Here is a 12,796-nt window from a genome sequence, read left to right as displayed (position 1 = left end):
AACTTTATCAATGAGGAATAAGACATTTAGCACCAGAGTAAAAAGTCGAGCAAAATATCTCCTGAACCTCCAAGGGGGAAGTGCGGGAAATCCATACTGTACTTCAACAACTGAGAGGACCAATTTTAACAAGCATCGCAATACTCAGACTCCAGAATTAGGAGTAGGCATTCGGGGAATCCGTACTATAATCCTCAAGCAATAACACGTCGTCATCAATTCGGTGTGCGATCCAATACGTAAAATCACTGCGGTAGAAATAATACATACATGACGAAGAATTCTACATCGTCCTGCATCCTCCTTATCATATAAGGTATACAATTCCATACGCAGGGGTAGACACCAACCGAAGATTAGAAACAGTACCTACTGGCCACTGGGGACTGAATTATATCATCTGATGTTCCTTTTAACGATGCTGGTTACATTTACACTGGAAGTATTACCGTTATTAGTAGGCATCCCATTGACAGCTGTCCTTCCTGTATCTTATGGACTCCTTGTTTTAGGCGTCATATGATGTCTTTATTTGCTTCTGAAAGTATCCGAATATTGGCAAACATTCGACCGTATCAGTAAGCCTCGTTTTAATGATTGTATATGAGGCGTGGAAAAATACATGTGAGACAAAATCTCAGTAACTATTTCCAACACAGTGACTGATTATTATTGGATGCTATGTTGTAATGATAGCGGGGCGCCTCCATTGTTGAAGTGGGATGGTAACTCCCAAAACTCCTTCTTGAACTGAACAATTAGTCCCCTCTTTTTTTTTATCGTGCTATCTCCATCACATTTCCACTGTGTCTCGTATTGTAACATGGTATCTTGTCTTGAGGAAGTCCCTTCTTTTAGCTTTACATTAATATGGTGGTTATAGAGCTGGTCCCGTGGTATGTAGAATTATAAGTAAACAGCCCCGATCTTGTGGGGATCATGGATATCTTCGGAATGTTGCAAACCTATATAGCTATATCGATGCTTTATCATTTAACCCCAATACATCTGCTCGAATCAGAGTCTGGTATACCAATCTAAAATGGATATACCATTTATTCTTGTCATGACGACAGGTGACTCATTCTTTCTTCTGTGGTGTACTTTCCTCAAGCTGATCAGGAGTATGTTTCGTGTCTACGAAAAGGAAACGTACTGGTCGAATCTTATTAGTTTAAAAAAAGGAGAGTCTTGTTGTTCTCTAAGGTACGGATCAGGATAATTCAGGAAGGATTCCCATGAGGGGTTATCAGTGGAATTATTATATGCCCTCTCTCATGTGTGTCAAACGCGCTGTTTCTGTTTTCACCCGTGTTCTGGCTCCGTGCTGTTCAATCTCCACATATTTTATCTTTTCTCTCGAGGTTGATATTAGGAGGGAGATGTGACTTCCTTTTTAATCTCTGTTTTACTGACATCAAGAACAATTTTTTAATTCATTTTTCGCCACTCAGCACTGTTACCTTCCCTTTTTGCTGTTTTTTATTTCTTGTACTCTTTGTTAAAGGAAAGAAGGAGAATGAAGACAGGGTAGACACATATTATAATCATTCTCTCATTTGATGCATTAATAGAACCATATGTAATAGGGAATGTTTCTCATATGGCTCCATAAATATCTGTTACATCATTATAATTTCTTCCGGATCTTTCTAATTTCATTCGTCTGTGTCTCTGTCCAGTCATTGTCAAGGGCATTACAGGAAACAACACACAATCCTGTGAAACACACCTGAAATGCCCCCGTCTTATCCTTCGTTTTTTTTGTTATTTGGCCTCTGTCTCTTCCTTAGGGAAGGAGCTGGCCTATATACACAAAAATGATTTCATATACGATAAAGAACATGTCGCCGTCACATGTCCTATTAATTGATTTCAGGCAGAATTGGGAGACTCCAAAGTGTGTATAGAGCAGGAAATGGTTGGAGCGCAACGATTCTGTGATCAATTAGGAAAGGAGTATTACGAGATACGGATGCACCAATCCAAAGGTGACTACTTTATAAACCGAGGGCATAACTTAAGTTGAAACAAAGAAACAGAGGAGGTCTCTGAGATAAGGTGGACATCCCGTTTCTGACTAGGGCCCGCGACATCATATAAAACAACAAGAGGCAAACCTTTGGTGGATATATGTCGCCTACCCACTAGCTGAGAAGCGTCCGATACTTCACTGCCAATGTTGCAATATGCACATCGTGTATTCAACTGTACTCCTCACCCGATATTCCCCTGAACCTTGTCCTCCCCTAACACTTCGTTGTATCAGAAGAAGTTGATGACTGAACACTTGGTTCTTTTGTTTCTTCCTAAATAATACATTACGTACTACAGTGAATCCATCTTTATCTATTATTGGCGCCTATGTAGGCCGTATATCTGTTTTTCCTTTGCTCTGGAAAACGGCGAAGATCAAACATATAGGATCATCGTGTATTTCTATTTCGACCGTCCATTTCTCCTGTGCACCTGCATTTTGTTGGTAGGAAGCAGTTAATATTATGATGTGCATAGGAGCTTTATGAGGTGACGTGTCTTGTCTTTATGTTAGGTGGGGACTTTAACCGGTTAATTCAATGAGTGGCCAATAACAGCAGGAAAAGGAAGCGTAGCTATCCCCACCGTTAATGCAAACGGATTGCCCAGGAAAGGAAGCGGGGAAGGGCTTCTGAAAACCCCCCCCTGTCGCATGTCAATTGCTCTCAAAAGAGGAGGATACCCGGGGGGGGGGATTCCATATATATATACATATATATAATATTTATAGAACCCTATAGGCGGGGACAAAGATAACAAGGACACACCCCTATCCCTCTATCTAAGCCCGAGATATGCCTTTCCGATATTTAGAGAGAACAACATCTAACATTCTTGTCTTTATAGGAGAATCTTGATGCATATTCTTTTTCCCATTATGTATGGTTTATCAGGTGCGCCAAATTAATAATAAAGCAGGAATTTCATTTTCTAAAAAGTGAGACCTAACAAAAAGTGGACCAAAGAACAAGTTAAGCCATAACATGGTGCCGACATATTATTATATTTGTACATAATAAATCATTGAACCTAAAAGTGTTTTACTAGATGAACCTGGTTCAAAGGATCCTCATATTGAATAAAACAAACAGTCGCGTTCAGAGGCACCTCCGAGCAATGAGGAAGCCGGAGTATAATAAAATCCTGTACATAATAGGAAACCCTTCTAGAGGAGAAGGTATATATATTTGTAAACCCTTGACGCCAGAACTCTTCCAGCATCTTATCTAGACTTGTTGTGGAGACATGCTCAAAGCGCTGTTTTATCCTTTTATTGTCTCATATTTTTTTAGGATATTAAAGATGTTATCTGAGCTAGTGAACATCTCTAGATATGATTTCCATAACAAATCTCTAAATTATTTATCGTTCATCGAAAGAAAACTAAGTATGTCCCTTCCGCCCCTCTTAGATCTACCATAAGGCTGGTTAGTTTTTAGTTTGTCCTTGCATCAGAATCTTATGTACCAGAGTCAGGAGTAGGGGTGATAGGGGGCTTCCCATGTACAAGAAGAGTAATCAATAAAAAGAATATCCTGACCCATAGAAACCTAAATCCTGAGCGTAGCTGAGAAAACCCAGGGCATTAAAGAATAAGATGTAAGTAACAAGACATACCGCTACCTCACCAGAACATACAAAGTAAGCCATCAAAGTCCAATACAGAAATGATAAGATATCAGCGTAAAAAATCCAGGCAACCCCCGTACAAAATGAGGCCAATGAAACGTAGAAATAGGAGAAACAGCCGAGGAAGTAAAATCTCTGAACAACCGCAATGAAAGTTTCCACCACAACACAAGTCCCTTAGAAGAAAGATTCGGAAGACAACTCCAACTTCAGGGCAGCTCAAAAAATGGATATCAGTTCAGGAATCTAATACCTGACTCCTAGGACAGAGACCCTAAACCCTCACCATTAAGCCCTGCCTTGTCCTCCCTAAAATATCAATCCTAAACCCTAAACCCAGAGTCATAAAAACTAAGACGTAATCACGGGCCCCTAAAACCTTAGGAACAGGCCTACCCCCTAACACATACCCACCAAACCACAAGTGGATAGGACCAGGGAGCTAAGAAATAACCCCTACCGAATCGACGGTGTATCCAAAACCGGAATCCTCATCCTTAGACCCAGGACACTGAAACGTGCCTCCTAGGACCATAATCGCAAGTTCCTGCACCCTAATCTCTCATCCCAAATCCCCCAGTGTTGACGCCTGGACCCTAGACACTGCTCCATGCCACCTGAATCATAAAATATAAACCCAACCCCTTGATTCCTAGTCCGCCCGACTGGAGCCTTCAAACCTAGCCTCTCAGCAATAAATCTAACAAGAGATCGCCTGACCACTAAAAAGTGGAAAAACCCCCCTAGACCCTGAAGCCTGAACCATAGAATGTAAACCTAACCCTATAGACTGAGTTGTCAAACGTAACCCCAAGACCGTAACTCATGAGCAGTAAAACTAAACATAAGCAGTAAAACTAAACATAACCAGTAAGACTCAATCCTAAACAATAACCCTAAGCAATAATCCCTAAACACAAACCCCGACGGCGTCACGCCTCACGCCTAAAACTCAGCACTAGGACTAGATCCCTGACCCGTACAACCTAGAGATAACACTAAAACCTAGACCCAGAACTGAATAACCTAAAGACTAAGAAGATGAGCGCTAGAAATTAAGCCTAAACTACAAGACTTAAACTTAGATAATGAGCTCTCAAACCTAAAACCTAGACCTAAACCCTGAACAGTAAACCTAGACCCTGAACCCTAAATGTAACCCAGAACCTTAGCCTAGGCCCTGAACACTAAAGCTAAACGCTGAACCCTGAACCCTAAAGCCTGACCCTGAAAGCTAATCCCTAAGCCATGAACCGTGACCCATAAACCTGAAACCTGACCCCTAAGCCCATAAGGCCTGAACCCTAAACCATAGACCCAAACGTAAACTCAAACCCTAAACCCTGAACCCTAAACCTGAAACCTAAACGTAAACCCTAAACTCTCAAACCTAACTCCGAAAGACTAAATCCCTACCCCTAAATCTAGAACCTTCAACCCCAAACTCGACCTGGCCTGCCCCCTAAGGTCCAAACTCCTAACCTATACGTCAAGACACAGAACGAAAAAGTGCGCGGCCCTGGCCCTGATTCGTTCTTGTCTCCTTCATCAGGGCTCGAGAGATCCAGGGCCTCGTTCTGCGACACATGGGCTGCCGTGTTGTAGACTTCGTTGGTTTGGGCCTGTACGTCCATTCCCAGATCCAGCTGTTCGCTCGGATCAGCGGCGGTATATGTTGGACCTCCTCTCAAACTCAGGTTTTCGTTCACGTGGGAATATAGGGCCCATAACTCACACGCCCTTTACTATTCTCCGTCCCGGCGGAATCTGGCTTGAGTCTACTTACAGGCCTCAGATACACCCGATAAATACCATAGACCCCCCCTATGGCTAGAAAAAGCGCGACAATGCCCCCTACAATCGGACCCACGCTCGATTGTGTTGGTGGGGAGGAGGGTTGCTGCGTCATGGACTTATCTGCCAATCCTTCCCCATCTGGAGTTTGTTGTGGGAGGTGACTTCTGAGATCTGGAGGGGGGGAGCTGGGATCTTTTACCGGGACTTGTTGCTTCTTTTGCTCTTTTTGAGCCGCTGTTTTTTCAGGGGCTCCCTGTTCGTTAATAATGTCCCGAGTTGTGTTATCTTCCTTTTGGACCTCATATTTTCTGGGGCTCTTAATGGATTTTGTCTCATCACCAGCATCCCTCACATTAATTTCGGCTTCGGATACGCCGGCAGGGGGCTTCGATCCTCCGTCGGAACCTGGTTTTCGGTGAAGTTGCATGTTGGCCGGGGTGTTCCCATAAACTACGCTTGACTCTGAGTAGTGCCTGTGACTGGCTTCCATTTGGTTGGTGCTTTGTCTGATGAAGTCCTGATTCCTCTGTCGTTGTTGCTGCTTAAGTTTCGTTACGTCCTCCTCACTATCCTGGGTAACCAATTTAGTTTGTGTAGTTGTTGGCGCTTCCTTTAACTGCCCAGATATTAACGAACTTTTCCTATTTGTCCACATATTCAGTGTAGAGCCCACGGGTTGGCCTGTACCTCCTCCACACATGAAAGTATTTTGGTCTATTGAACAACTCCCCATCTCCCCCAGTTCCCACCCACTGGTTCTCACTAGTGCCGTTAAGTCATAGTTTCCTCGATACTCCCCGCATTGATTCAATCCATAATATAGACTCAACAAGAGGCCCAGGTTAGGGTAAGATAAGCTGGATCCAGCCTCATCCTTCTTCAACTTGTCCAGGAATTCATCCAGTGTCTTGATATGTCTATTGGATGAGCCTTGAGGCACCTCCTGTAATTCCAACTTGACTTGGTCCCATACATTGGTGCATATATTCCTGACTGTAGGGTTGGGTCCTTCTGGTCCCTTGTCATACCCTATCATTGCATGTATCAAACAAACCACTGCTATTAACATTCCCTGTCCTTTAGCGTCCGAATTCCAAGGATTCGTGACACCTTTATTAAGAGCTTTTTTCCATGCCTCCTTTTCCCAGAGTAGGAGAGGCTTTCCGTCCTTGATGGCTTTCAGCTGAGAAAGACTCAAGGCCCTTGACATTATACACATTAGAAGTCCCCTCCATTGAATTGCGTCGAGACTTGGTTCTACTATTCGTTTTATGAGAGGAGTAGTGACATCTGTTACTGACTGCCAATTTCCCCCCCGGTTCATTGGTCCTACCAAATTAGCCCACCTTCCCAGGAAGCCCCCCTGGGCACCTGACCCACTGGTGATAGCTCCTAAACAATAGGCACGAGGTCGTTGGTCACAGTCCCTCCTTGAATTAGCCACTGGAACACTCTCCCAGCCTTCGTTCTTGGCTTCTATCCTAAGACTCAAGGTTCCTTGTGGCTCGATCATACTTACCCAGCCGGAACAATAATTCTCAGGGTGCTGGGAACCAGCGTATACCAGATGAGGTCACTACCGTCTGTTCGGCGTACGCTTGCCTTACCTTTTGATTTCCCTACCTGGGCTGAAGGGCCAAACTAAGGCCTCGATTTTCTTTCGCTTGTTCAGCCAATCTGGTGGGCCACGTCCTTTTTCCTTCCTGGGAGCTCCTTGGCTAAAGCTCTTGAACTTCTTCCGAGCCTCCCTAATTTTCTCTTTCCTGCTGTGTTTCTGTTGGGACTCTCAATAACCTCCTTAATTCTTGGGTTGGATTGTAAGGCAGGTTTCTTCACCTCCTCAGCCTCTGTCTTTTCCGCCTGCTTCATTGGGGTTCTTTGACCCGGGGGTTCTTCTACCTCCCTTATTTCTGGAGTATTTCTGGCTCTGTTACTTCTACTCTTTAAGTCCTCGTCCTGGGAGGAAAGCTTTCGATTGTAATCACTTGGCCTTGCCTTGAAGTACTTCCTCTTCCCTCCTGGGGGTCTTGATTCCACTCTAACCAGTAACACCTACTCGTCCTTAAAGCAGTCCTTTTGTAATGACTACTCTTATCTCTCCCGCTTCTCTCTCCTTGTTTCCCATCCTCTCCACTTGGGCTCAGGTATTTTTCTACTTTCTCACCTGCCCTCCTGGGCTTTGTCATCCTCGTTCTCCTCTTTGGCGTTTGTGCAGCGGTCCATTTCTTGACGATGTGTTATACATTCAGTCCGATTTTCACTGGACCTTAATACCTGTCCTCCCTCCTGGATCCTTCCTTCTGACATTTGTGACGTTGTTCGTTCTTTTGACCTTACCTGTCGTCCTCTCCCGGGAGGCCTCATGTGGAGATCTCAACTCCTACCTCCCACGGGCTGGGGTCCTTACTTACGGCCCTTTGACCAGCCCTAGTGACTTTTTCGACGGTTCCCTTCCTTCTACCCCTGCGCTTGTCGGGTTGGTGTGCGAATCTGCTTGGTGGAGCTCGGATTTGTCCGCTTCGGCTGCCTCTTTGGACAGCCTACTACCTCTGTTATTCAGTTTCCTGTTCGGACGGTGGGCAGCCGATTTCTTCCCCTGTGTTAACTAATCTTCACACACCCCCCTTTTCCCGTCCTTGGTCTGTGACGCTTCCTGACCTGCACCCTCCTCTTTTCTTCGGTTCCCCCTCTCCTGACCTTCACAATGCTTGTCTTCTTGACGCTTGAGTTTGGGTTAGAGTCCACTCTTTTATCCTCCGCCCTAACCCTCCTATTTATGGTCTCTTCTTTCCCTATCTTTTTGATCGGGCCATTTGGTGAGTTTTACCTAGTTGTTGCCCTACTACTCCGGGAGGCCGCTGATCCTGTGCCTTTGTCTAGACTTGTTCCTCCTTTGGATTTTCGCATCTTATTCGATCAAGGCTGGCGCTTGTTACTTGGGGCCTTTTTCATGGCTTTCACTGTTTATTTGTTTCCCGAACCTGTTGTGGGTCCTTCTTCTTGGGATCTGACTTTCCCCTGACACTGTTCTTTCCTTGGGTGGGATCCTCTTGTTCAATGAGCCGTTCCGCAATGAGATTTTTGGATTCTTGTTGATCCTTTCTTTTTGTTGGGGGGGCGGCCTCATATTTCTGCTTACGTTCGGATTCGGATTGGTGCTTGGGGATTGCCTCCTTAACTCATCCCTTTGCTTCCTGATGCTTCCGTTAGAGATTGAGTCAGCTTCTTCTTCGTTGGAACGTGCTGCCTCCTTTGGGATAGTGACGTCCCAAGGCTTTCCGACTGGGAATTGTGCCTTCAGTTCGCCCCTTCCGCCTTTTAATGTTTGGAGCTCATTCCCTGAAGGAGTTCAGTCATCCTTTCGGCTTGAGATTGTTCTCAGCTCCTCTGGCTGCTTTCGTTAGGGTTGATTCATCTTAATGCCCTATCCTTTATCCTTCTTTTTCCTGCTGCGACGATTACGTGTCTTCATTTGTCCAAGACTCTCCACTTGGAGCTGAATTAACTGTCCGGGTCGCTAGACGTTCAAGGATCCTACTTATTTCACCCCCCTTCTTATCTTGTCGCGATCATGTCTCAAGCGTCGGTCCCTTCGTGATTGACTCACTCTCTCGAACATTCTTTGCCTTGGGAGAAATGGGCCCCCTTTATGAGACAGAGAAGAGATTTCCTGGTGGAATTTATTGCTCATGCGTAATTATTATTTCGTACTCATGCCCCACGTCCATGGATTCTGTCCTGGGGGGTGATTCTCTTTTGGAGAATTGGCACTTGTGCTGCTTGAGTTGCGGAGGCTGTTCTTAGGGCGATGGCTGTGGTTTGACTAGAGATCCCTTATTTCCTTACTGTGGGGTCCCGTTCATGAGTGTCACTTCTATTGCCTGGCACAGCTTCGAATCTATCCGGCTGTTGCCAGGTGGGTTCGGCTAACTTTTGAGATTAACTTGCCTCAGTGGTTGGATTTCATATACACTCTATTGCTTCGAGCTCCTTTAGAATTGGGATATTACTCCCCCTTGCTATCCTGGAGATCTTTTGACCTTTCCCTTCCGGACTTATTCTTACTTACTGGGCTGAAATCCTCCTTTCATCTTGTGTTGCGTTATCCCCTGTTAGTTCCTCCTTCTGGTTGGTTTTGATGGACTTGAATCTTTCCTGGGGATTCCCTGAGGGGCTGACTCGTCCAGTGTTGTTTCGTTGATCGTGTCTTGGCCTGAGGGTGGAGGGGGTGCAACGGGGGGGTGCTGGGGTCTGCCTCTCTTTGACGTACGTCCCTTCTTGTGATGTTGAGAATCTTCGACTGAAGCTTCATGGGTTGTGTTCTGGCGTCAATCTCTGGGCCTACTCTTAACGAATCTGATTTTGTTTTACTTCCATCCTAAGTGCCCATGGATACCTTGGCCTTTGGTTTCTCCACTATTCCTCCTACGGGCGGGTCAGTACTGTCTTGTTCTTTGACTCGGTCACATTTATTCTTCCGTTTTACCTGCCTTACTCCATTATCTTGCTCGCGTCGCTTGTTTCTTATCTGGGCTCATATTTTCTCTCTAACTGTTTCCTTGTCCCTTCCTTATGATCCTCTGGGGGGGATACAGACTAATATAACATCACGCTCTAACTTCTTCTCTGACACACGCTTTTCGATTAATCTTTTCTTCTGCTTGAGTTGATTTGTTGGATTGATTTAACGGGTGATGTTTCTCCCTTTCGACGGGGTACGGAAGCCTTGTATTTATTTGGCTCGTAGATGAGCCGCTTAATCCTGGGCCTGGCGGCTTTGTTTATCAGTACTGAGATTCATGTCGAGGGGACCCGGATGTTACTTAACGTTTCCGAGGCCCGTCCTTAGTTCACTTCTATATTATTCCTCCCTCTGTTGTGTGCGTCTTCATTCCTTCCCTGCGTCTATGAACTTGTCTGTCCCTATCTTGTTCAAAAGACTTGACCTCTGGGGTTGGAGCCGGGTTAAAGGATGCGGGGCCCGAGGGGGCCGGGGTGTAGGTTGGATTCTTGTTTGGACGGAATATTTCCACTTCAGGTTGGCGTTTTGGGGTAGGTGTTTGTCACGTCTGGTGGGCCCACTTCCTTATTCCTCCTGATTTTAGACTCTAGAAGGTTTGGTTGCGTGATATCTCCTCTTACCTCGCAGGAGTTATGACTTGTTGCTTGGTTTGGCGTCTTGGTTACTTCTGTCAATAGGCCCCGATAGACCCGGTTTGGTGGTTCTAACTGTATCGGGGGCAGAGTGGGGCACTTTTTTGGTTATGCTATAGTTGGAAGTTGTGGGGTTCCTGAGGCGTTGGATTATACTTGAACTGTATGAGGTAATTTGTATCTGAGATTGGTTGAGTGAGGATTTTATTTTTCCTTTGGGGAATTTTTCTGTGGCTGTATGAGGCCCTTTTTAGTTTCCTGAAGCCTCTTCGGGATCGCTGTTTCAGGTGATCAGTCCCGTTGAAACATTTTATTGGTGTTTGATATTGTTGTGGGGGAGGGGATCTAGCATATGGTTATTAAAGTTTCGAGTGATTTTAGTCATGCTGTGCGGGATTTTTTGGGGGTTCCATCTTGGGACCTATTTCTGCAATCTTCTGTTTTTCACTTTATTCATGCTCTAGTTCCCTGCTGTCATTGTCTTGTTGACATTGGTTTAGCTCTGCTCAGGAGAGGAGCCAGGCGGCTCGTCCCTCTCGGCTTCCTTCTTGACAATTTTCTCGATATTATTCATCTAGATACTGTTCCTACATCTTTATTGATACTTCAGTTATGATGAGAGGGTGTTGACTTTTGTTTCATTCAGTTTTTGTCTGTCTGTCTCAGTCTTTTTTTTTCCCCTCTTTCCTGTGGTGGGACTTGTTCTTTGGGGGTTATGCTTTTGCTTGATGTGGAGCTACTTTGTCTAACTTATAATAGGGTAGTTTTGGCCTTTGGGGGAATTTACCGGAAGGTTTTGTTGTGGTGGCTGAGTTTCTCGGGATATTGGAGCCTGCAGGCTTTTCTTCAGGGATTTTGGGTTCTCTAATCTCGCTTCGTTCTAGTCGATCTTTATATATACTGGATAGAACCTGCTCAGACGGGCTGTTGTTATTCATCATCTGGGTCGTTCGGGTGACACCTCTTAAGCTTAGTCCGGGGCCCCGGTGTTGTGGAGTGGTTTTCATTATTCGGCCTTTTTAGGATTCTTGAGATGTCATTGATATCCTCTTGAGTCTTTTTTTGTTCGGGTAGTCTCCGGGAGGTTAGCTCGGCCTCTGGAGGAGGTAGTTCGTCATTTCTTATGTCTTTTTGATGTGAATGGTTTCATCATGTGTTTGTATCTTTTATATATTAAACAATTTGGTCATTTTGTTACTTGTCGTATAGGACATATTAATCTGTTTTCAAGATGCGGTTTTTAATATAATATTGCGCTGGGGATTGGTGTTTCTTGGTGGAGTGGCCCTTAAGTTTGGTGCTAAGAAAGGTCTTATTCGTACCTGATTATCAGATTCAGTCGAGGAAGCTCTATATATGAGCTGCCATGTGTTGGCTGTTATTACGAGGAAATAAAAAGAGTTAAGGACTAAAGATTTGGCTTAGACGATTTTCTATAATTTATAAGGGCTGGTGTAGGAACTGAGTCTGTTTAGATCCTCTGTAGATTTCACCATCATTCCACAATTACTCCTTCAGTAACTTAATTACATGAGGGGGGGGGGGAGGAAATTTTTGTCCTGTTTCAGGGACTAACTGAAATCTAATCCTGATTAGGATAGAACACTAAGCATCTTCTTTCTATTATTTATTAACTTTCGAACTCTACTAATTATTAAAGTACATTCAGATCATATAATACTTAGGGGCTGTTAGACACATTATTCTTTTGGGTTGTTGATTATAGTACTTTTCCTTCGTCTTAGTTTAATTTGCTTAATGTGTTTATGATAGATCGGGGTTTCCATAATATGAGTTATATACCCTCATATCCTCTGATAAATAAGTAATTAGACCTTCTATAGTGATTTCCCTATCTAATACATTGGGAATCATAGGAAATATATCACGAGAGTCTTATTTTTTGGACTAGAAAATGACGTATAATTGTAGATCTCTGTTCCTCTGATTTTCGTTGCTTAAATATTACCCGGACGAAAGAAAGGAATAAACAATGAATGTGAATAAATTCAATCTCTCACTATGCCGATAAAATTCTCTTGGAGTTCTGTTATATTACTCTGTTTCTCTTAATCAATCCTAAAGAATAAGGGATCTTGTAGGTAATATACTCCTGTGCTGATTTTTTTAAGTTAAAATGACAGAACAAGATGGGAAGCTGAGATGAAATAGGAAATGA

At 44.1% G+C, this 12,796-nt stretch overlaps 2 protein-coding genes across 2 annotated transcripts; both read right to left on the bottom strand.

Moving 5' to 3' along the window:
- Positions 1–5,371: 5,371 nt before the first annotated feature.
- C922_03314 (hypothetical protein) lies at positions 5,372–6,976 on the bottom strand (the record flags this gene model as incomplete). Its single annotated transcript, XM_008818906.1, has 1 exon — positions 5,372–6,976. One exon carries the CDS (start codon positions 6,974–6,976, stop codon positions 5,372–5,374), a length of 1,605 nt encoding a protein of 534 aa, XP_008817128.1.
- A 155-nt stretch (positions 6,977–7,131) lies between these two features.
- On the bottom strand, positions 7,132–11,624 carry C922_03313 (hypothetical protein; the record flags this gene model as incomplete). The annotated part of the gene is made up of 12 exons (XM_008818905.1): positions 7,132–7,501; positions 7,628–7,688; positions 7,871–7,931; positions 8,122–8,259; positions 8,445–8,565; positions 9,310–9,369; positions 9,533–9,676; positions 9,835–9,888; positions 10,075–10,167; positions 10,377–10,411; positions 10,606–10,692; positions 11,358–11,624. 12 exons carry the CDS (start codon positions 11,622–11,624, stop codon positions 7,132–7,134), a joined length of 1,491 nt encoding a protein of 496 aa, XP_008817127.1.
- Positions 11,625–12,796: the final 1,172 nt, after the last annotated feature.

This window comes from Plasmodium inui (genome assembly GCF_000524495.1).
Source record: "Plasmodium inui San Antonio 1 unplaced genomic scaffold supercont1.13, whole genome shotgun sequence".
NCBI lineage: Eukaryota > Apicomplexa > Aconoidasida > Haemosporida > Plasmodiidae > Plasmodium > Plasmodium inui.
Note: the sequence above shows the minus strand (reverse complement) of the source record. Positions and strands in the feature narration are given on the sequence as shown.